General features: G+C 44.7%; 1 protein-coding gene across 2 annotated transcripts in view; it reads left to right on the forward strand.

Annotated features, from left to right (window-relative positions):
- Zfp92 (ZFP92 zinc finger protein) overlaps window positions 1-23,815 on the forward strand; it is a 31,247-nt gene that overhangs the window by 2,220 nt on the left and 5,212 nt on the right. The window contains exons 3-6 of one of the 2 annotated variants that reach the window (XM_075958336.1): window positions 5,222-5,291; window positions 5,608-5,734; window positions 6,951-7,049; window positions 7,391-12,839. In XM_075958336.1, the coding sequence (XP_075814451.1) occupies window positions 5,259-5,291; window positions 5,608-5,734; window positions 6,951-7,049; window positions 7,391-8,547 (1,416 nt within the window). In that variant the 5' untranslated portion in view covers window positions 5,222-5,258 and the 3' untranslated portion in view covers window positions 8,548-12,839. Of the gene's footprint in view, window positions 1-5,221; window positions 5,292-5,607; window positions 5,735-6,950; window positions 7,050-7,390; window positions 12,840-23,815 lie in introns of those variants that run through there. The other variant, XM_075958337.1, reaches the window with a different exon arrangement.

The raw sequence follows: 23,815 nt of genomic DNA on the forward strand, positions 1-23,815 counted from the left end.
CTGAAATCATGCCTGACTTTCAGGGGGTAGGTCTCAAGGACAGACAATGGTGTGTAACCCCCTTGTGTGACTATCACTTCCAAGGGTCTATCCTTCCACAGGTAAAACCATGTCCATGGGCCTGACTCTAAGGACAACGTAACAGAAGTGTACCACCTCAAATGTGGGGAGGGATGGGCTGAAGCAAGTGGACTTCTGACTTCTCTGAAATGGATCGTGTCAGCATGGTGCTATTATGGTGGGAAACAAACCTGCATTGTTTTTGTTTAGCGTGAGAGAGAATGCACCACGATGCACACAAGATCAGAGGACAATTTGGGGAAGTCGGTTTCATCTACAGATTTGCACTATCATACGTTTTGTTTGATTAAAATGTGAGTTCCAGAAATCAAATCCTGATTGTCAGGCTTATATGACTAGTGATTTTACCTGCAGAGTCATCTCCCTGGATCATGTTTGGGTTTTTTTGTTTGTTTGTTTGTTCAGTTGATTGGTTTGTTTTTTGTTGTTTGCTTGGTTTTGGTTTTTCGATACAGGGTTTCTCTGTGTAACCCTGGCTGTCCTAGAACTCTCTCTGTAGACTAGGCTGACCTCGAACTCGCAGATCTGCATGCTGCTTCCCCATAATCATGTTGTTTCTTTAAAACTATATATATATATATATATATATATATATATATATATATATATATATATATTCAAGACAGGGTTTCTCTGTAGCTTTGGAGCCTGTCCTGGAACTCACTTTATAGACCAGGCTGGCCTTGAACTCACAGAGATCTGCCTACCTCTTCCTCCTGAGTGCTGGGGTTAAAGGTGTGTGCTACCACCACCACCAGGCTTAAAACAGTAATTTATTTATTTATTTATTTATTTATTTATTTATTTATTATGTATACAGAGCATTCCTTCCATGTATGTCTGCAGACCAGAAGAGGGCACCAGACCCCATTACAGATGGTTGTGAGCCACCATATGGTTGCTGGGAATTGAACTCAGGACCTTTGGAAGAGCAGACAATGCTCTTAACCTCTGAGCCATCTCTCCAGCCCCTTAAAACAGTAATTTTAACCTGAAACACTGGGGTCATCTCCTCCACACTCTTTTGGTGTTGTAGTGTATCAATAATGAAATGCAGATGTAACCCGTGGACATCCAAATGATCAAGAGAACCCCTTTCCCTTCTTATTTGTGTGTATGTGTGTACGTTTTTGTGTGAGATTTCGGATGCATTTCTATGCAGGGAGGCCAGAAGTCTATGTAGGGAGGTCTTAGCTGGTTGTTCTCTACCTCAGGTTCCCCTTCTTGGTAAGTAAGCACTTTATCAACTGAGTCATCTCCCCAGCCTCCTTTCCCTCTTTTTTTGATGAGGCAAAAGTCACTTACCATAAAAGACCCCATTTGCAGGGCTGAAAAGATGACTTTATGGTTAGGAACACTGGTTGCCCTTACAGAGGGACCGGATTCGATGTCCAAAACTCACATGGCACCTCATAACCATCTGTAACTGCAATTTCAGGGGATCCAATGCCTGCTTCTGGTCTCTGTGAGCACCAATAATCCACTGATACACAAACATGCATGCAGGAAAACACCCATACACATAAAACAATAAAAATTTAAAAATTCAAACTTAAAGGCACTATTTTAAAGGAAGCTATCCAGTGCATGCAGTGCGCTCACTCTGCTGCTCAGCCTGCATGGTCCGAGAGCATTTTCATCGCTTCATGAAGAAACCCCTGAATCCACTACGTCATTCTTCATATCTGGGCTCCCAGGCCAGCTTTCTAGCTATGAATTTGCCTCTTTCAGACTCAGTATATTCTATAAAGACTTTGAGGGAGTTCACTACACAGTGACATTGTAGCACAATAAAGGCAGCAAGAATTCTCTTATTTGCACCCCTGAATGAGAGAAAACAGCCACTTGGGACCGCATGGAGGTGCATTTAGGGACAGGGAAACTGTTAGGATATCTTGTGCAGAACAGGAGTTGGGCCAGTTCCTTGTGGGATTGTAGGAGCCATCTAGTTTTCTGGGATCTAGTCCCTGATTGAGAACCTGATAAGAAAGCAGCGGGGGCAGGGTGAGTATTTAGTGGCTGTAAAGACTGAGACCTTATAGGATGTGGTAGGAATGGGGGCTTAGCAACTGCCTTTAAAAGACAAAGATTTTAGCCACAACTAAAAACTAGGTCAAATCAGCTCTTATGAAATGTCATTACATCATATAAATGGAATCATAAAATATGGGGCCGTTTGTGTCTGGATCTGGCATTTTTAACTTTGCAAAAAATCCCCAAGGTTCGTTCATGTTGTAGCATACGTCATAATTTCCTTCCTTTCTAAACACAAATAATGTTCCATTGTTTATATATACCACATTTTGTTTATCCATTTGTCTGCTAATGGACGCGTGGAGTTTCTGCCCTTTGGCTAGTGTGACTGCTATGAATGTGTGTGTATAGGTTTTTAGTGTAGACACCTGTTTGAAATTATTTTCAGTATGCGCTCAGGAGTGAAATTGCCTGGCCATGTGGTAACTGTGCTTAACTCATTGAGTAACCATTCAGATGGATTTGTTTTCCTTGTGTTGCGGGAGAATAGGCATTGAGTGTATGTATGTTTCCATATGAAAGGACATACACACATGGCAGCGCACGTGCACATGCATATATGTATATGTATATGTATGAAGGCCAGAAGTAGATATTAAGTATCCTCCTCAACAATTCTCCACCTTATATATGGAGAGATAGTCTCACTTAAACCCAGGGCTGCTCAACTGAGCTAGTTAGTGTTAGCTAACCAGCTTGCTCCAAGGATCCCTGTCTCTGTTTCCTGTGTACTGGGATTACAGATGGCCCAACACACCCACCTGGTATTTGTATAGGTGCTGGATATCCAGTCTCCATTCTTGACACTTGAACTATAACCCCACTGAACAATCTCTCCAGCCACAAATGGTGTGTGTGTGTGTGTGTGTGTGTGTGTGTGTGTGTGTGTGTATGTGTGTTTGTGTCTGTGTCTGTGTGTGTGTGTGTGTGTAATATGAGTGTGTGCTTAAGAGTACAGGTTCTATAAAGGCCAGAGACATCTGATCTCCTGGAGCTGGAATTAGAGATGGAATTGAACTTTGGTCCTCTGGAAGAGCAGCAAATGTTCTGAACCACTGAGCCATCTCTCTAACCTCTTAAATGATCTTTTTCGTGTGAGTCATAGAAAATTCATCAGAAGCCAGGTAATGATGGCACACACCTTTAATCCCAGCACTCAGGAGGCAGAGGCAGGCAGATATTCATGAGTTCAAGGCCAGCCTGGTTTACAGAGCAAGTTCCAGGACAGCCAAAATTGTTACAGAGAGACACCCTGTCTCAAACACCCCTACAAAAAAGAAACTTCATCAGAAACATGACTTTATAATTGGTTAGTGTTGATTGACAGTTCATTAAGGGATCTGGGGACAGTTTAAATTTCAGGTAAATATGTGGCTGTCCTTGTGTTCCCTAGACTCCATCCCTTCTTCTTCTCTCCTGTGGCCTTATCACTGGCAAACAAACAAGCTTTAGTTGCCCACCAGGCATATCAAAACTCTTTCGAGCCATTGCCACACTTTACTTCCTCCTGGTTTCTCTGCTGCTCCACTCAGGACTCTCAAGTCTGGTTGAACAACATTCTTGAAATGGTCATTTGCCTGACAAGCTTCTATACTAACTGATGCACAGAACTCCGAGGCTAAAGTAAACTTTATCTATTCTGTCAACCTTCAAGCCCTTGGACTGAGAAACAACTTCCTGCATCCTCACCCAGTCTCATTGCTTCTGTCCATCATCTCAGTTCTTAGCAACACACGCACTACTGGCAGAGAGCCATGTCCGGGACTTTCATTGCCTGTGTTCCCTTGCAACCACATTGCCACTCTCAGCCCACCATCGCCTCATCAGGGTGCCCCCACTCTTCTCTTTCTGCTCACTAGCAGCTATCACTCTGCACCTGGAAGTTGAATTGTGTGTCTGGAGGTTTTTGGTTTTTTTTTTTAACATGAACCCAGACACTAAAGGAAGAGGAACCCATAAATGGAGCTTCCAGGAATGTCTGGAAACTTGGAGGGACCAGAAGAAAGAGATTTAAAAAATGAAGGAAATGAAGGGGGTTGCAGAGACAGCTCAGCCTTTTAGAATACTGGCTGATCTTCCAGAGGATTGGGGTTTGATTCCCACTACCCACGTGGTGGCTCAAAACCGTCTGTAATTCTGGTCCCAAATGATCTGACACCTTCTTCTGGCTTCCTTGGGTACCTTGGGTTATATGTATGGTACTTAAACATACATATAATTAAAATAAAATAAATAAAAATAATTTTTAAAAGAAGGCAATGATAGAGAAAGAGCATGCTCTTTTGGAAGGCTGGAGAAGGCATATGAGCAAAGTTGGTATGTGATCCCTGGATTTTGGCCCACTCAATGGGCCAAAATAGAAAAGCATGAAAGCTAAGTTTGGGAATGTGTTGAGGACTGAATTGCCTTGTGTCTCTACAAAATGATCGCTTCATGTCCCATCCCCAACTGCCTGGGAAGATACCTTTACTTAGAAGTAGGACTTTGGAAATGTAAGTAAGGTTAAAATGAGACCGTATTGGAGTATGGTAGGCCCTAATTCAATGAATAGTGTCATATAACACTAGGGAAATTTGGATCCAAGTGCACATAGAGAAGACATCCATGTGAAGATTCAGGAAAGCATTGGAAGGATGCAGCTACAAGTCAAGGATCACTGGATACCACCCAGTGGCTGAAAGAGGCAAGAAAGGCAGCCAGCCTTCAGGATGAAAGGAGGACCCACCCACCCCCAGCACCTAGATCTCAGGCTTTCAACCTGCAGAACTGGGAGAAAATATGTATGTGTGGTTTTAAGCCCCCTGCAGCAGGTACCTTGTTGCAGTGGCCCCATCAAGATGTAAGGAAAGTGTGGTGATCTGTAGCCTAGGTGAAGCTTCCAGAGTGAGAAAACCCATTGCCTCGTCCTCCAAGGAGGGCGCAGAAACTGGCCTCTGGGAAAGAAATTCACCCTTCTTTGGGACATACCTCATTCACACACACCACAGCATTCATTCTCTCACCTTGCCACTCTCTGGCAAGAAAAATAAAGCAGGTTTTGAAACAAGCTGAGGTTGGCTGCACCGAGCCACCCTGATCTCACTGACCCTCTTTGCTCTTCTCTCAGCCTTTCAGCTGTGCCTTCTGTGGTTGGAGCCCTAACTATGGCAGCCAGTCTTCTGAGAGCAAAGCCCAAGGTAAGTAGTCAGCCTCCCCCTTACTGTCCCCGAATTTGCCCAGAGCAGTTTCCCTCTGCTGCCCTGGATGTCTCAGGCCAGCAGAGTGCTTTGCCATCCCCGCCGCCCCCAACCCCTATGGCTTGCTGCTTTCCTGAGTTCCCTTTGCTAGGTTTTCAACATCTGTCTGTTCCTCTTTCCTGTGGCAGTAATACTTGCTGCTGACTCTCTCCTGACTGCTGAACTCCCTTGAGGCAGGGGGATTGCCATGTTTTACTGTTTTCAACTAGACTTAACCTGGAATTTAATTCCCTACTACATAAATTGCTTGTTTTAGGTACCAATATCTTTTGAGGATGTGTCTGTGTACTTTACAAAGGCAGAATGGAAGCTTCTGGATCTCAAACAGAGGAAGCTCTACAAGCAGGTGATGCTGGAGAACTACAGCCATTTGGTGTCAGTGGGTAAGTACCCTACCATGTACACACACCCAGTCCCACCTACTGTCTCTGGACTCCAATTCTGAATTTTTTTGCTTGTTGATGGCTATGAACCCAAGAATAAGTATATTTTTTATTTGACCCATACCTTGTAGATCAACTGTGGTATCAAAAAGAATAATATGGACTTGTAAATGTTCAGGATAAATTCAGTAATGACCTTTCAGACTTAATTTGCACATAAAATCATAGATTGCCCAAAAATTTCTTTCTATTGATAAACAGATGCCTATTATACAGGAATATTTACTTGCAGAATTTTAGACTCATTTTATTTTTAACAGCAGATGTATTTGACATTCAACTTACTTTATAGAAGTTAGCAACATCTTCCACTTCCACTGCCTGTGAGGCCCCTTGCTAGGGCCAGGCAGTGCATTTGGTTTCCAAGCCTGGAGACATCTAGGCAAGAGCCGGGGCAACTTCCAGCCTGCTGCTCTCTTCTTTCTTCAACATGCTCCACGCTCCTGTGTTTGTGCATCTGTAAGAGGATGTCCATCTTGCCAGTTCCAGGCAAAACCAAGATTCACAGGTTGTGTGGATAAACTCAAAAGCACCAGGAAGTGAGTGAGAAGAGTAATGAGTCCCAACTTCTTCCTCTAATGAACAGAGTCTAAGCTGGGGCTGTCCTCTGTTCTGGCATCTTTCTAGCTGAGATGGCTCCCTGGCTGGCTTTGAGTTGGGTAAGGATTTGTGAGAATGAGCCCTCTTCCATTTTCTTTCTGACTCTACAGACCACCAATGTCTCATCTGACCCCTTGGAGGGAGACTGGTTCCTTCCCTGGGTTCTCTTTGACCATCAAGAGAAAGTTGGGGACACATCTTCCCATAAAACTTCTGGAATTCTCACTTGAGTTTTAGTGGAGAAACATGCTGCCCCCAAGCACGAGACAAGGGCTAATCTTTCTTGGCTATACTTTCTGAGGAGGTCTTTGCTCTCTGAAGACACAGGCTGAACTCTGTTTAAAAACTATTCTGTCCAGCCGGGCGGTGGTGGCGCAGCCTTTAATTCTGGCACTCAGGAGGCAGAGGCAGGCGGATCTCTGTGAGTTCGAGATCAGCCTGGTCAACAAGAGCTAGTGCCAGGACAGGCATCAAAGCTACAGAGAAACCCTGTCTCGGAAAAAAAAATTCTGCCCTTAGCTAGAAAGATGCTAATTTTCTTCATTTCTATGAACAGGGTTTGCTTTCCCTAAGCCTAACCTGGTGTCCCAGCTGGAGCGAGGGGAGAAGCCCTGGATTGCAGACAGAATGGGGACTGCAGCAGCATCCTGTGCTGGTGAGCAAGGCACCCTCAGCCAGCTTGCTAGTGGCAAGGGTAAAAAGTAAGGACTGGCCTAAGGAAAGTGGCATAGATACTGAAACTTTGGGTGAAATGTCCTCTTTAGTGATGGGTGTCAGCCTCCCTTGCTGGGGATGGGTGAAAAGAGACTTTACTGCCCTCTAGAAAGAGCAGAAGCTCTCCCTTCTGCCTGCCTGATGTGTTGTTGTTGTTATTGGTGGTGGTGGTGGTGGTGGTGGTGGTGTTTTATTCTGCAGTTTCTTGATGGGAAAATGAAAGAGGGGGAAGCACTATGAAAAAAAAACCTGAAGTGACAGTTTGTGGCTCTGTCATTACAGGAAATGGGATAAGGAGCAAGATGCTGACCTCAAGGCTGAAACTTTTTGGAAGAGGGCTCCTCGGAGACACCTCGGGATCCATGGTGCGGAGACGTCCTCACGACTTCAGGCCAAATTCTATTGTAAGGTACCGGCACTCCAGAATCGCCGATAAACGGTATCTCTGTCAGCAGTGTGGAAAATTCTTCAGCCGCAGCTCCAATCTCATCAAGCACCGGATCGTCCACAGAGGCGAGAAACCGTACAAGTGCAGCGAGTGCGGGAAGCTGTTCCGGCGGAACTTGGCACTGCTGGAGCATCAGCGCATCCACAGTGGCGACAAGCCCTACGAGTGCGGGGAGTGTGGCAAGACCTTCACGCGCAGCTTCAACCTTATGAAGCACCAGATCATCCACAGCAGCGAGAAGCCGTTCGTGTGCCGAGTGTGTGGGAAGGTGTTCCGGCGGCGCTTCGCTCTGCTTGAGCATGCGCGCATCCACAGCGGCGAGCGGCCTTACGAGTGCGGTGAATGTGGCAAGACATTCAGCCGCAGCTCCAACCTTATCGAGCACCAGCGCACCCACAGCGGTCAGAAATCCTACATCTGTCAGGAGTGCGGCAAAGCCTTCAAGGGCATCTCGCAGCTCATCCACCACCAGCGCAGCCACCGCGGCGACAGGCCCTTCTCGTGCCAGGAGTGCGGCAAGGCCTTCCGCGGCCATTCAGGACTTAGCCAGCACCAGCAAGTGCACAGCGGCGAGAAGCCCTACGAGTGCAGCGAATGTGGCCGGGCCTTTGGTCGCCGGGCCAACCTCTTCAAGCACCAGGTGGTGCATGGTGGGGTGCATCGTGGCCGCTTAAAGGGACCCCACGGGTCCCAGGAAGCCGGGGAAGGCAGCTCGGCCGAGCCCCAGCTCATTGACGCCAATAAGAAGCCCCAAGTGTGTGAGCGCTGCGACCAGGTCTTCGAGAACAAGTTGCTGCTGTGTCGCCATTTGCGCATTCATGACGACGAAGATGACAAGAAACAGAAGTCGATTACTGTGAGTACCTCAGGTTCGGAGGAGAGGTCGCTGCTCAGCCAGGATTTGGAATCCCAGCCCACAGAAGGAAATGACAGCGAAAGCAGTGAAAGTTTCCTGTATGCCGAGAAGGCCCAGGGTCCATCCTCACCTTGAGGCCAGAAACAGGGCAGCAACTCAGAATGGCAGGGTAGCCCCTTTCCCCAGTGTGAAACAGAAGTAACTCAGAAAGACAGGGTACTCCCCACCCATCCACCCAATGTAATCTGCCCTACTCTTTCCCTGATGAGTTGAAAAGGAAGGCTCCCTCCCTAGTCCTGGATGATCCAATTGATACCTAGAGGTTGCACAGGAAGGCTCCTCAAAGAGCCTAGGCAGGGTACTCCTGTGTGTGCTTGGGTGAATGAGTGCCTGTGTGAATGGGGTCTCCAGGGCAGCAGATTTGCATAATACAGAGTTGGTCTCTACCATTCACAGGAGAATTGCTTGATGTGGTTGGGAAAGAAGGAGCAGAGTCCAGCCAACTCTAAGCACAATTACATTGAAGTTTACAGGGGGATTACCCGTGTGTCCTTTCTCTTGTTAATGTGTTAGTGGGGGTGGTTGCCTCCCGTTAAGAGTTGTTTGTGTTTCTAGATAGAATATACTAAAAGCACTTTATTCCATTAAAAGTTTATAAATTAGCCTGCTGTTCTGAAGCAGAGTAGACTGTGAAACTTGGGCCTTGTGTATGTGGCCCTGCTGCTGTTTGGAGGGTCTGTACCAAATCTTGCAGAGAGGTTAAGACCCAGGGACCCTGAATGTCTCCTTTTGGGGAATGGAGCCCCTTTTTTCTGGTCCCCTCTCAGGAACAGGATCTAAGTAAAACCTGGCAGCATTTGTACCCCCACCACCCTGCTGGCTTCAGTCTCCTCCCCTCCCACTCAGGGAAGGCCACATTGGCCATTCCTATCCCCTGCCCCAGTGCCTAAAGCTTCCAATTTGTCTGCTAATCCCTTTGAAGCAACCACTGTGTGGTGACAGCAGGTTAAGAATTCACACTTAGGTGGCCCCTGTAATGAGTCTGGCCAGACAGTTATCTTTAAGATGACATTTCTTAGCATATTAAAGTTGCCATTACTTTGATGTGCTTTTATTTGGGGATACCATTAGTTGAAAATGGAGATTTTTGTTATGTGAGAGTGTTGGAGAATTTATCTTTTATAGAAATTCCTCACACAGAGGGCGTAGCTCAGAGATGGAGTATGTGCCTAGCAGACTACAGGCCCTGTGTCCCATCCCTGCCCCTCCCCCAAGAAAAGCTTGGACAGGAGGAAGGGGCCTTTCCAACCCATGACTGATGCGCATGGTGGCAAACCTAGCCCTGAATGATGATGTAACAACCCTCACCTCCTTTCCCTTAAGCCTGGCTGGCTCTTTAGAAGGCACTTTACTGCAAAGGAAGCCAGTGGCAGTCCTATTCCACCTGTGCTGCCCCCAGGAGACCTGTCCCTTGGCATACTCAGCTCAGCATCCAGGGTAGCAAGCTACTTTTCAGCCCTCTCCTATCCCAGAGGAGAGAAAGATTTTGTCCCAAAGACGGCCTGGGGGCAGTTTGTTGGTACAGGTGAAGTGGAGGCAGCTCTTATACACTCCAAGAAAGAGTGGTGGCACCTCTCCTGCCAGCTGAGTGACGTTCAAAGATAGCTGCATCCTGCCAAGAGAATATGGGCAAACCTGAAAACCCAGGATGCTGGCTGGTCATAAGAATATACACGGGGAGGAGAAAGAGAAAGTGAGAGAGATTGATTTTATGTATATAAAATGTTTTGTGTAAAGCCCCAGCTTGTAACTTGCTGTTATCTCTGTGTCCTACAGTAGATCCCTGTCTCCTTGTCCTGTGATTGTGTCTTGTGACAGGATTGTGATTCTCCTGTCTGTGAGCCTGCAGCTGCTCAGCCTTGTGTCTGCAGTCCAAGCCCCATGCCTGGGTACTAGTGAAAGAGCCTTGCTCCCTTGATCTGCTGGGTTTGAGTTATGTAGTGGTTGACTTCAGTGGCCCATGGAAGCAGTTCAGAGTATGCGTCACTTTGGTTTTCCAATAGAAAAAGAAATGCTAGGAACAGTGTCTTTTAAGTCCCTGGTAAAGTAATTGCTCTATCTACTAGGCCTCACGCAGAGCAGGTGCCCACAGTGGGAGGCTCTGTGCAAGCTCTGGCACATACTCTTGGGTGTTCACTTCTATGGCTCCAGGAAATGAATGAATGATGCCTATCTTCCGAGACAGTCACCAGCTTCTTTATCCAAGGCTGAGTTCCTAGAGGAAGGGTCATGTACAGGCATTTTCAGCAGGAAGTGGGTCTGCAGGGAGAGCTGTAGAGCCCTTCAGAGTGGGGACCCTGAAATGCTCCAGGGTCCCCACTGGTTGCCTACATGCATAGCAGCAGAGCTCTTGGTCCGTTTCCTCCTTCAGTTCCTGTTCCTAGATGTTTTCAGCAAGCAAAGTAGTGAGTTCTCTCAGGTATGCTAATCAGGTATGCAAAATGAATAGAACAGGTTTCTCCTGGAAGAAAGTCAAAGTCACCAGAGGGACACTTGTGCTTTTCCTTGTTTTGTGCCTGAAGCCTGTGCTTCATCCCTCAAACTGGATGGGGAATGGGGCTGATCGTTCATTTGTGTGTTTTGAGGGGCAACTAGATTATAAAAGCTTAAACTATCAGAATCCCTGCTGTTTTCTAGTTCCTCCTCTTCCTGTCCCCCACCAAACTTTACCTTTTTGTCTTGTAAAAGACTTTGGCTGCTTTTCAGGTGCTGTGGGAATGGCCTAGCAGTGTCCCAGGAAACTCATAGATGGTCGTCTCAGAATTAATTTATCATAAGGTGGAATTTTCAGCATCTTTGTTGGGTGAAAAGCCGACAGCTACTTGGAAAGGGGCTCTCCCATGTGGAGAGGGCTTAAAGTAAACAGACAGGTAGTGGGTTCAAGGTTACAAGCAAAAGTCAACTCTAACCTAGAAAGAGCCGAGTGATGCTAGAGTTATTGGGGTGGGCTTGTTTCCCATGTGGGAGGGCCTGTCTTAGTCTGCCCAGGGTGCAGGCTTTTCACAGGGCCCCCTACTGCAACTCTGAGACCAGGATTGCCCAACAGGCTCCTTAGCAGAAAACTTCATCAGTCTCCGAAGAGGTCGAGGCCACAATGCCTGCCTTCTGTTTGTTTCTGCTACCAAGTTTCAGGCAGCATGAAAGCACCCACCTTGTAGCTTTCCAGGCAAGGAATAGAATATAGGGATTTCAGGTGGGGGGGGGGATTGCTGAAAAGTGCCTTGGTTGGGAGGCGGGAGGATGTGTATTAGGGAAGCCTAGAATGCACACAAGACTAGGACAGTCCTGAGTCGGGAGCTCAATTACTGTAGAGTATGGAGCACCTAGGATGCCATGTGTAGGAAGCCATTTGAGGAGAACTTTCCTAAACGAGAAATGAAGTCAGCGTCAACGAGAACTGCTACGGGGTGTGAGTGCACACCTCACCAGCCACTCTGGTCATTTAGATGGTTTGGAGGTCTGGGAAATCTCTGCAGTGAGACAGCCACCATGAAGAGGTAGTGCGAAAGAAGAGGAAGGACTCGAGTGACCCCAGCCACCTTCCTCTAAGTCCCCACTAGCCCTGGCATTTGTAGCTGCCTTCATGTTTTTGTGAGCCCCAATTCATCTGTGATTTCACAAAACAATTGCCCTCTGAGATTCCTGGACACTTTCTTTGTGAGAGGGTTTCTTTGGGGGATGTTGTTTTAAGCTTGTATAACCCAGACTGGCCTTCGACTCTTAACCCTCCTGCCTCTAACTCTTAAGTGCTGGAATTTCAGGTTTGGACCACCATGCCTGGCTTCTGAAGATTTTTTTACATTTGTATCAAGTAGCATCAAGTTCAAGGCCTTGCACGTTTGTGAGAACAGTGCCTCCTTTTGTGTTCAATAGGACTGATTAATCCTGGTCTCTCTCCATTACCCGAGAATGGTGAGAGCAGAAATGAAGGCTTACTGTGCATTTGGAGGCCTCCTGACTCATTAACATTCTTTGGTAGATTGGTAGGGGTATATACAGCTTAAAGTGTGCCATTGTGGATGGATTGTGATGGGTGTCTGTACCCTTCAAACCATCCTTATTGTCAAGTCAGTAAGCATTCAGTATCTTATGATAATTCCTCCTTTCTGCTCCTCCGTGCCCCCTGTCCTTATAACCACTGCTTTCCATCACTGGTGATTACCTTCTTTGTAAGTGGACTTCCACAGTGTTTGTCTAGTCTCTCGGTGCCATTTTTTAGATATTTCCAGGTGTTTGTGTGTATATCCACACTTGGTATTTATCTCATTGTATACATGCCCCCCAATGTCTGTTGATGCCTGTTAGTTAGTATTTACATTCTTTCCAGTTTAAGACAAATAAAGCTGCTATGAGTATTTGTATGCACATTCCAATGTGAACGTGTTTTTATTTCCCTTGAGTGCTTTGTTAGGAGTGGAAGAGCTGGTTCACATGGTGACACATTGTTTAACTTGGGGGAAGAACTGCCAAACATTTCCAAAGCACTCGCAGTATTTCATATCCCTAATAGCTGTTGTATGAGAGGTCCAGTTTCCCCTGCCTTCATCGGCACTTATTGTGTCTCTCTTGGTGGAACCACCCTAGTGTGGGGGACGTTGTAACTAATTGTGGGTTTGATTTGCATTTCCTTCGTGACTAAAACACTGAACATCTTTGCATGCACTTGTTGGCCATTCACATTTCCTTTGAAAAGTATGTTTATCTTTTGCCCATTTTAACTGAGTTGTTTGTCTTCTTACAAAGAATTACTGACATCCCTTCATCAAATATATTTTTAACAATATTTTCTTCCAAACTATGTATTTTAAATTTTTACTTTGTATTTTTTTTTTTTTTTGGATTTTTGAGACAGGGTTTCTCCGTAGCTTTTTGGTTCCTGTCCTGGAACTAGCTCTTGTAGACCAGGCTGGCCTCGAACTCACAGAGATCCTCCTGCCTCTGCCTCCCAAGTGCTGAGATTAAAGGCGTGCGCCACCACCGCCCGGCTTTTACTTTGTATTTTTGGGGTCGCAGTTAAGAACTCTTAACAACAAAAAAATCACTAAGACATTATCTTATGTTTGTCTATAGAGCTTTTCATGACTTGGATTTTGTTGTTGATAGTCTTGGGGTTTTTGTTTGTTTGTTTGTTTGGGTTGGGTTTTGCTTTCTTTTATTTTTCAGGTGGGGTCTTCCTATGTTGTCTGGGCTTGTTTTGAACTCCTGCAGTCATGTGATTACATTGCCTCCACCCCTGGAGCGCAGGACTGGGCATGTGCCACCACACTCAGCTTTGAACCCCTGATAATGCAGAACGTTCTCCCTTCTTCCTTCACACAGACTTTTAAATAACTATTTGAAAGCCAAAGGGTGCTAGGATGGAAAGCAGGCTGTATATGACGGCTAATTACTCTGGGAACTGTGTGGCCAGAGCAGGTTACCAACCTTCTGCTGTTTCCTATCAGGGAGGAGTTTTAATAATCAACTTCAGGAGAAATTGGGAGAACTAAAAGATTATTTTCCCTTTAACATCAAACAGCCTACACTGCAAAATTAAAATGAAACCTATATCATATTTAGTTTCTGGATTTTCCCTGGAAATTTCAAGGTGCCCCCAGGGACCCTAACAAAATTGAATGGCACTGGTGGAGAAAAGGAAAGAAAAAAGTAGGAAGTTACAGGTTGTACATTTATCTCTACTGTGCAGACTCATGGGAGAGCTTCAAAAAGCATTTTTCTCAGCCTGAAGACTCAGACCAGTGTTCACCCACTGACTTGCCCCACTGACCCCTGGGTATTGCTAGAGAAGGGACTGCCACCTTCATTTCCATCCATCCTCTGCAATAGGGCCATACTTTGAAAAGCCCTTTCAGTCCTTAAAGAAAGTCTGTAGCTTTACTCTTAGGTTTAGCTCTCTAACCCAGTTTGTGTATTGTGTGAGATCAATTAAAAAACCATTCTGGAGGGTATTTCATTTGCCCAGCACCACAGTTGCCAAGACAGTCTTTCCCCCATTGAATTACCTTGGTGCCTTTGTGCAAAGGCAGGTGGCCATATGTGTATGAGTCGATTTCTTCATTCTTGGTAGCACCACATCACTCGTGGCAAAGGACTGAATGCTTGTCCCCAGACCTCTGGTCATATTTGAAAATCCTGACCCGCAAAGGGATAGTGTTAGGAAATAGAGCCTTTGAGGATAATTATGCTTCAGGGAGGTCATGAGTTCGGGGCCTTGGTAATGGAATCAATGCCCTTGTAAGAAGAAACTTTAGCGTCTCCTCTCCCTACAGTGTAAGACTACCATGAGAAGATAAGCATGCACAAGCCAGAAAAGGGGTCCTTACCAGAAGTGGAATCTTACAGCGCCTTAATCTTAGACTTCCCAGACCCTAGAACTATGAGTCATAAATGCCTGGTTTATGCCATCAAGTCAATGGTATTGTATTTGCTATTGTATCCAAACTGGCTAAGACAATTAGTCTATCTTACATCATAATCTCTTCATTGCTGTAGTTACGTACATCTTGACATCAGATATTGTGAATGGCTGTTCTTTTTCAAAATTGTTTTACATAATCCAAGTTCGTTGCATTGCCACAGATGCTAGGATTTAATTGGGGTTGCATTTAACCTATAAGTTTCATGGGTGCAACTTCCCCATCATATACAGAGGACACAATCTCAGAGCGAATGCCTTGGTCCTGTGGCTCTTAAAATCTTTCTGCCCTTTCTTCCATACAGTGGTCTCTGGGCTCAGTGACAGAAATGGCCACCTGCTGTGATCCCTGGTGCTACTGATGCTCAGGCAGTAACACAAGATGGAACTCAGAACAACTAAGCCTGTTACAAAGACCCTAAGGCTGAGTGTGCACGGACAGTCATAGCTCACAGCTGTCATGGTGAGAACGCAGGGTAGCGCACCCTGCAGGTGAACAAGCAGACCAGTGATGGCCATCAATGGGCCTTCAGTGGACCCAAGTCACTCTGAAGCCAACTGCAGCCCTTGGCCCCGGAGTTTTCTGCCAGTTTTATCCACAAGAAAGCAGGGCCAATCACATCCTACAGCATTTTCCTGTTGAAAGATCCTTGCCCTATCCATTTCTTCTGTGTTTTTGATAGTAACCTCTCTTTTGTAAGCCCTTTTTCTAGCCCTTGTAAAGGCTTTTGGAGTGGAATGAGGCCTCAAAATTCTGGTGATCATCCTACCTCAGTCTTCCTATGGCTGGGATTACAGAGGTACACCACCAAGCCTGGTTTTGTAGATTTCAAGCAATTTAAGCATCCCACAAGTTCTGCTGCCCCAGGAAGTTGCTGTGAGCACAATATCCCTTTGCCCTCTGTTTGTGTGCTTACAGAGAACACAATTAGAACTCTGGCTGGAAAGCTTGGGGAAAATAGCAGCTCTTGGATCCTAATGCTAGCCAAGGCCACTCACTGCATAGGGGAGGAAAGTGGAAACTTGGGAGGACCCACTAGAAGCAAAGCCGTAAAACAGAGACTTGAGGGAGGAAGCAAAATATCACATCTGCATGTCTAAGGGCAGAGCAGCCAGCCCAGTGCTCTGTGAGGCTTCACTCTGCTTCTGTGGGTGATAAGCACTAGGTTAAAGTCAGGGAACAATTTTATATACCACCTTGGCCAGGCTACAAAACTCAGGTTTTGGTTAAACAACAGTCTAGATGAGGCTGTAAAAATAATTTTAGATGAGATTGACTTTAAATAAAGCCATCCTTTTCCCTAGTGTAGGTAAGTCTTGTGTAATCAGTTAGAGGCTTTAAAAAGACTGAAATTACCCAGAGGAAGGGGTGCTGCTCCAGATGGCCCATGGACTTGAACTATATTTAGCTCCATCCTCAGTTGCTAGTTGGCTCAACTGCCACTCAGCTTCTACATCACGTGAGCCAATGCTTTGAAGTCTCCTGATAGATGAAGAGATGGATTCCCACGTATTGTGAGAATCCTAATAGAGTCATAAAGTCATAAGTACAAGCATATAAAGATTAAATGTATAACATAAAAACTACTTGACACGGAGGAATACTTCAGTAAGACATAACTATAGTGGAGTATTATCATATTTTGTCATGTATATAGGTGGGGCAACCAGACTAGGAAAGGCAGAGAATCAGTCACCAGCCAGACACAAAGGAAGCAAGATGAGAATGCCTTACTGAGAAAAGTTACCAAGCCATGTGGCTAAACATAGATAAGAATTATGGGTTAATTTACATTGTAAGATCTAGTTAGTAATAAGCCCGAGCAATAGGCCAACCAGTTTATAATTAATATAATCCTCTGTGTTTATTTGGGACTGAATGATTGTGGGACTGGGTGGGGCAAAAATATCCATCTACAAATGATGCCCAAAAATTTAGCAAAAATTTCCACATAAAGCTGAGAAAACTTTTTTTAAAAAAGTTTCTAGACATACAAGAACAGAATCAAGTGCAACTTCTTGGTAACTATCTTTTCTCTGGTAGGCTGGCTGTATTTGATAGAAGCAAATAGAGGAATGGCTCCTTTAATAGAGGCTTCCTGGGTCAGCATTAACAGCAAAAACCTTATAGATCTTTTAAGAGTCTCTGCCACCAAACACTTATGAGCACCCAGCAGCAGGCTTCTTGGTGGTGGCAGGGTCCTAAAAACTCCACAGAGTTGTGTCAATAAATGTCCAATAGCAAACCTCTGAGATATGGTCAGATTCTTACTTGGAGGAAATGGTGATTTTTGAGGACTTCAATTATTCAATAAAGATGATCCAAGAGGTTAATCTTCATCTCAGAAAATAATCTAAATTAAACAAGAGATGATAGATGGACATAATTAAGATAAAACTGAAGTTTAATGAAGCAGAAAAAATTGAAAGTGTAAGGAAAGTTTCAGTTTGTTTTCCTTTGAAAGGTCCAATGAGGGGATGTGGAGATGGCTCAGAGGGAAAAGTGCCTGTCTCACAAACATAAGGACTTGAGTTTGTATCCCCAGAACCCATTTAAAAACTGAGCAAGTCAACACGTATCTGTAACCATTGCAGTGACTAGGAAGAAATAAAAGATACCCTGGGTTTCTCTGGACAGCCCATCTAGCCAATTGGTGGGCCCAAGTTTTAGTGAGAGACCCTGACTCAAATAAAATAAAGTGCCAGAGGTCCATATATGAACATGTGGACACACAAATATGCATATACACAGACTCAAAAGAAAGGACCAATGAAACAGATAATTTCTCATAATCCTTATTATAACATGACTTAAAATAAGAAAGGAGACATCAGTATAGATGATAGAAGAATGAAAGAGATTGTTAATAAAACCTTAAGCTGGGTGGTCATGGTACATGTCTTTAATTCTGGTTGTTGGAAGGCAGAAGCAGGTAGATCTTTGTGAGTTTGAGGTCATCTTGGTCCATAGAGCTAGTTCCATGTCAGCCAGGGCTACACAGAGAAACCCCGTCTCAAAAAAGAAAACAAAAAACCTTAAAGTCCTGCACGAAATTGGCTATAAATTTTTCAAATAGAGGCATTTATGATTTTTAAGAAGTACCATATCTAGTCAAAAGTTTCCATGAAGAGCATTAGCACCCTTAGAAGAAATTACAAGGAATGAACCAATCCCCTTCAACATGTGAGAATGTTGGTGGCCATGTCAGAGGAGCTTCAGTAAGCAATGGAGCTTGTAGAGTTCAAATCACTGTTGGAGGGAGGAGACCACTTGTTTTTCTAGCCACCTGGCAGCTTAGACCCAAAAGTAATCACACAGAAACTGTATTAATTAAACCACTGCTTGGCCCATTAGTTCTAGCTTCTTGTTGGCTGGCTCTTACATCTTAATTTAACACATTTCTATTAATCTATGTATTGCCACAGGGCTGCAGTTTAATGGCTAAAAATCCATCTGGCTCCAGCAGGGCTCCATGGCTTCTCTCTGACTCTGCCTCCTTTCTCCCAGCATTCAGCTTAGTTTTCCTGCCTAGCTCTGTTCCCATATAGCTCTGCTATAGGCCCAAGGCAGTTCCTTTACTTATCAATGGTAATCACAGCAGACAGAGGGAAACCCCCATCACCTGTTTCAATTTCTCTTTAAATAAAAAGGAAGGTTTTAACTTTAACATAGTAAATTACATATAACAAAACAGGTATCAAGCAACAATTACAGTTATAATATTTATATCTACTTTACCTTTTATCATAACTAAGGAAAACTGTAACTACAAAACTATTACTCCATCAAAGATTCTAGAAGGATATAATATTACCTAAGTAAACAGGAAGTACATTGTAAGCAACTTCCAAAGCTCTAGAATTGACAGAGACATCTCACTGCCTGGACATTTACCCAAAGTTCTTCTGTAATGTTGGGGCATCCATCTTCAGCCTACAGGCCCATAGCATCTGGCAGACTTTTCTATGAAGCAGGAAATTTCAGTTACTTTCTTCTGTGTCCTTCAGAATGTCTAGCAGACTCTTTCATGAAAGCAAGAACCCCAAAGGATTGTCTCACCATTAGGCAAGTTCAGCAGTCATTTCTCTGCTGGTCCTACATGTCCAGTTCATCAAGAAGTCCAGACAAGAGGAGTTTCTTGCCCAAATGGCTAACCAACACCATAAGGAGCTTCTTCGATGCCCATCTTTTTCCTGAAGTAATTGGTGCTGCCAGGAGCAGATGTGTCTCACTGTCATAAAAAGTCCTAATTTCTTTTTTTTTTTGGTTTTTTTGAGACAGGGTTTCTCTATAGCTTTGGAGCCTGTCCTGAAACTCCCTTTGTAGACCAGGCTGGCCCCGAACTCATGGAGATCCACCTGCCTCTGCCTCCCGAGTGCTGGGATTAAAGACATGTGCCACCACTGCCCAGCTTCCTAATTTCTAAAAACATTTAAATGCCATATTCTGAAGGTCTCTAGAAGATTTGAAGAATACCTAACTGAAATATATCTCTCTTCATATAGAAAACCTAACTAACATGACTACAAGCTTGACTATTATAGAAAACTATCTATTAACCTATATTTCTTAATTATACATTACATTTTTAAATGAGCTGCACAAACACAATACCTTAATCAAGAGCAGAAATATACATATAACAAAATTAACCTTAAATTTGTATCAATAAATAAGATCCATACCAATGCAAATCTCTATAGCATATCCCTCTCTAAATGTAAACAGACATTTATAAACAATATTTGGGAATATGGGTGTAGTTTTCTCCAAACTGCTTTTTTTATCTGAATCTGTCTTTATTGTGTATCTGTAATTATTTTCTGACCAGAAGTGCTTCTTAAGATGCTAAACACTTCTTAAAAACTTAAGCTGCACCATTACCCAAGTAATGCCTGCCTGCTTGTTCTGCCCAGTCCGACATGGCAGAGGAGGTCTGTTCACCTGAGCTGCACATACCACCCCAGTTACAAGTATGCAGTGGGTCTATGTCAAGCCATTAAGCAGTTTGCAACACGCTGTTTACAACCCCCATTTAAATGCTCAGCCTCCTGAAAGAGCCAGAGTTTATGCTAGCAGCATGGCCCAGAAAGCCAGCATTTCAATATGGTGCATCTTTTTTCTCCTGCTACTACTTAATCAGGAAAACCTCTCTTAAAGGAGCCATGCCTCTGCTTGCTTCTAACAAACAGAACCCAGTGAAGAAAATGCTGCTACCAAACCATGCTTAACTCTGTTCTTTTGTGTCTAAAATACTTTTTTAAGCTTTCTCAGGTTTTACAGGGATTTAGTCCACCACATTGGCATGCCAATTTGTTGGAAGGAAGGCTGCTTGTTTTCCTGGCTGCCCAGTAGCTTAGACCCAAAACAATCACACAGAAACTGTACTAATTAAATCACTGCTTGGCCCATTAGCTCTAGCTTCTTGTTGGCTGACTCTTACATCTTAATTTAATCCATTTCTATTAACCATGTGGCTATGGCTTACCAGCTACAGTTCCATGTGGCTGTGGATTACCAGCTAAAGTTCCATCTGCCTCTGGTGGGGCTCCTTGGCTTCTCCTTAACCCCACCTTCTTTCTCCCAGCATTCAGCTTAGTTTTCCCCACTTAGCTCTGTTCCCCTATAGCTCTGCTATAGGCCCAAAGCAGTTCCTTTATTTATCAATGGTAATCACAGCAGACAGAGGGAAATCCCACATCAAGTCACCAAATAGCAAAGCTAAACTATGGAGGGGTAAAGTCTCCCCCGGGGTGGGGATTGTATCCAGAATGCCCCTTGCTTCTGCTGTGCTTCCTTCTACTTGCTACTGTCCTGTTCCTGTTGTATTTGACATGTGTGATTACTATATGAAAGGATCCCACTGTATCTAGTATAATGTGATTGCCTTATGGGAAAAATCCCACTCCTCAGTGGGCAACTTACTTGCAGATCATAATGAAGATGATTTTTATAAGAGCAATGATGTTTAGTTACATCAATGACTTAATTGGACTTCCTGAGTTAGCCTAAAAGATACTGATGGTTATACCGTGAAGATGAGGGAAATAGTTTAGGTTATGCCTGCTAATTGCTCCAATAAGAGATACAAATAGAACAAAAATAGGCTAGAAGTCACCTTCCCCTTTGTTAGATGTGAAATTTGCAGAGGATGGAAAATAAGAACAAAGAAGTTTCATGCATTATAGCTCCATGAATTATGCCTCTGGAAAAACAGGCTGATGATCAAAGAAAGCAATTTATACCTACACCCAAGGTTAGGCCTGAGTTTCTTGCTCATGTAACTTTTTCAAGGTGCATACCTGGGCTTTGTACATACTATACAAGCACTGTGTCAACTTAGTGACATCCCCAGGCCCACCAAGGAATTTTAAAAGGTAAATTAAGAGGTTAAAGGAAATCAAGGCCCTAATAGAGAGTGAGGAAGAGGTATGTTTGAACTGCAACCAAGAAAAGCAGAGTTCACATAATCCTGATGGAACTTCAGCTTGGTAACAGAAACAAGGAGGGCAGCCCTTGCCATCTTTCCAGCTTCCTTCCAGGCCTGTGCTATCCCATGTTGCATCCAGTCTGGAGTCTCAGGAGCATCCTCTGTTCATTGCTGGCGGCATCCTCAAGTGCATTTGTGACATAATTTGTACAGCCTGCCATCCTACTGGGAAACATCTGCTTCTTTCTGGTTAAGGGGCCTTTGGAACCAAGATGTCTTGAATGTGTCCTGAATTTCTCTTGGGGAAATACATATGGGTGAAAGTTTATGTATCTCATTATGGTTGCTCCATTAACCCTTTCAGACACTGCCCAGCTGGTTCCCATGAAGCTGCATCGCCTATAGTCTCACCAAAAGCACAGGAGCCCTCAATCCTCTCTCACCTTTAACAAAGCATGTGATAGTCAATTTTTTGTTGCTGTTGTTCTAGTCATTCAGATGGATGTTAAATGTTTGGAAAATCTGAGAGGCAATTGTTAAATGTTAACATCTGTTAGAAATGAAATTATGTAAACAAGCTGGACATGACAACACCTGCTTATCATTCCAGCACTTAGGAGGTGGGGGCTTGAGGATCAGGAGTTCAGAGTCAGCCTCGGCTACATAGGGAGTATAAGAACAGCCTGGGACACATGAGACCTGCCTCCAGAAAATAAAAATAAATAAGTAATATAAATGAAAAATTAAGCAAGTTATTTGAAAACTAAAGGAGATACCCAAAATCTATCACATCTTAACTGGCCACATTTTACAGTTACTGTGTATTGATGCGCATCTAGCAGAGCACAGTGAAAATCAATGCCATAGTGTGAAACCACAAATCTCTTCCTGGACAGTCTTGTGCATACTCTGTCCTCCTACTATTGGCCACAGCGAAAGAACTACTCCCATAGAGGTTGATGGGCTAGGGCATGGTAGTGTTCAATTTATTTTTACTTTGTTGACTGCCATGCCTTGAGAAAATAATGGGGAACATGTTAACACTGCAGATTAAATCAGAGTGCTGCCTCTGTGGCCATAACATAGTGAGTAGTATGAACATGTGAAGTGCTAAGTATATCTCTGCTGCTTTATTTTTAACTTACTCATTAAGAGAAAGGATCTGAGCCAGCACGCATATGGGTGGAACACACACACACACACACACAAATGCGTGCATTTACTTTCCTGGAAAGCCACTTGGCATGAATTCATCAGCATATTACTGTCTCAGCTTGTCTGTGCTAAATGGAAAGGCACTTAGTGCTTAGCCTGACCAGTCTGAGTGGGCATGAAAGACTTGAGTGGGCATGAAAGACTTGGGGACAATATTCAAGACCAGACTACCAGGAGGCCAAGGGCGCTTGGATGGCTGAGGCAGAAACCTCAACCTCAGGGAGGGAAAAACACAAAACAAGACCACTGTGGAGGTATCATAAGGCACAGATATTCTGGAATTGAGTCTTTCTGACCTGTAGCAGGGACAGCATTCTAAGGGCACCACTTTCTGGTATAGGCTGTCCACTTGAGCCTGGCCAGAGGTAATCCAGCCTGAGAAATACAACAAACACACAAATCAGATTTTGCCTCTCTTCTAGACACAACCCTCTGTTACCTCCACTGTCCTCTGTCTCAGCCAGGTCAAGAGACTCTTCTGCTACAGCTGTCACCAGTACTCTGGCTTCACCATCCTGCCCCCCCCCACAAAGCCTCCCTAGTCATTTTGACCTACTTAGGGTTCCCAAACGGGCCAGGCTGGCTAGGACGAAGCTGGAGGCTTTGGTCATAGGAGTCACTCTGGGGTGTGGCCACCCCACCCCTTCTTACTTGCCCCAGCATTTGGTGACACAGCTCTCACCTGGTCTGACTTCCCACAAGACAGGAGTGCCTGAGGGTTGGGCCCCAAAGGCAGCTCACCAGAAACCTGCAGTCCAGCTGAGGCAGCTGGTGAGAAGTTGCACACCCAAATCACTCCATGAAGGATTTGAGAGCTGGGATGAGTTCCATTCTGGGAGGTACCTTATGTACCAATCCGTATCTCTCCTCTGTGCCTCAGGAAAGTTCAGCACCCTAGCCTGCCTGGGTGACCCCTCTTCCTGTGGCATCCATGTACCGTGTCCACAAACATAGAGATAGCTGTTTTACCCTGTGCCCTATATCAATTCACTGATGCTACTTTGCAAGCAGGGACAGAGGGGGACGAGGCTTTGAAGAAGGCATGAACTAGCTCTGCAGACTCAGACTCCTTCCAGTCCACTCCCCGGAGGATTCAGCCTGCTCATCCCGAGGACCTAGCAGAAAAGGGCAACACTCAAGGGGACCATGAAACACACCAGAGAGACAGCCAGGGGCTAGGGTCCAGCACCCCAACCTAACATACACCCCTTGGAAAAACCTGCATACTGACATCTTCCCCTCTGTACATTCAGAGTCAGGCCAGCATGGCCCCTATCTGTGC

Source organism: Microtus pennsylvanicus, chromosome X (assembly GCF_037038515.1).
Source record: "Microtus pennsylvanicus isolate mMicPen1 chromosome X, mMicPen1.hap1, whole genome shotgun sequence".
Classification (NCBI taxonomy): domain Eukaryota; kingdom Metazoa; phylum Chordata; class Mammalia; order Rodentia; family Cricetidae; genus Microtus; species Microtus pennsylvanicus.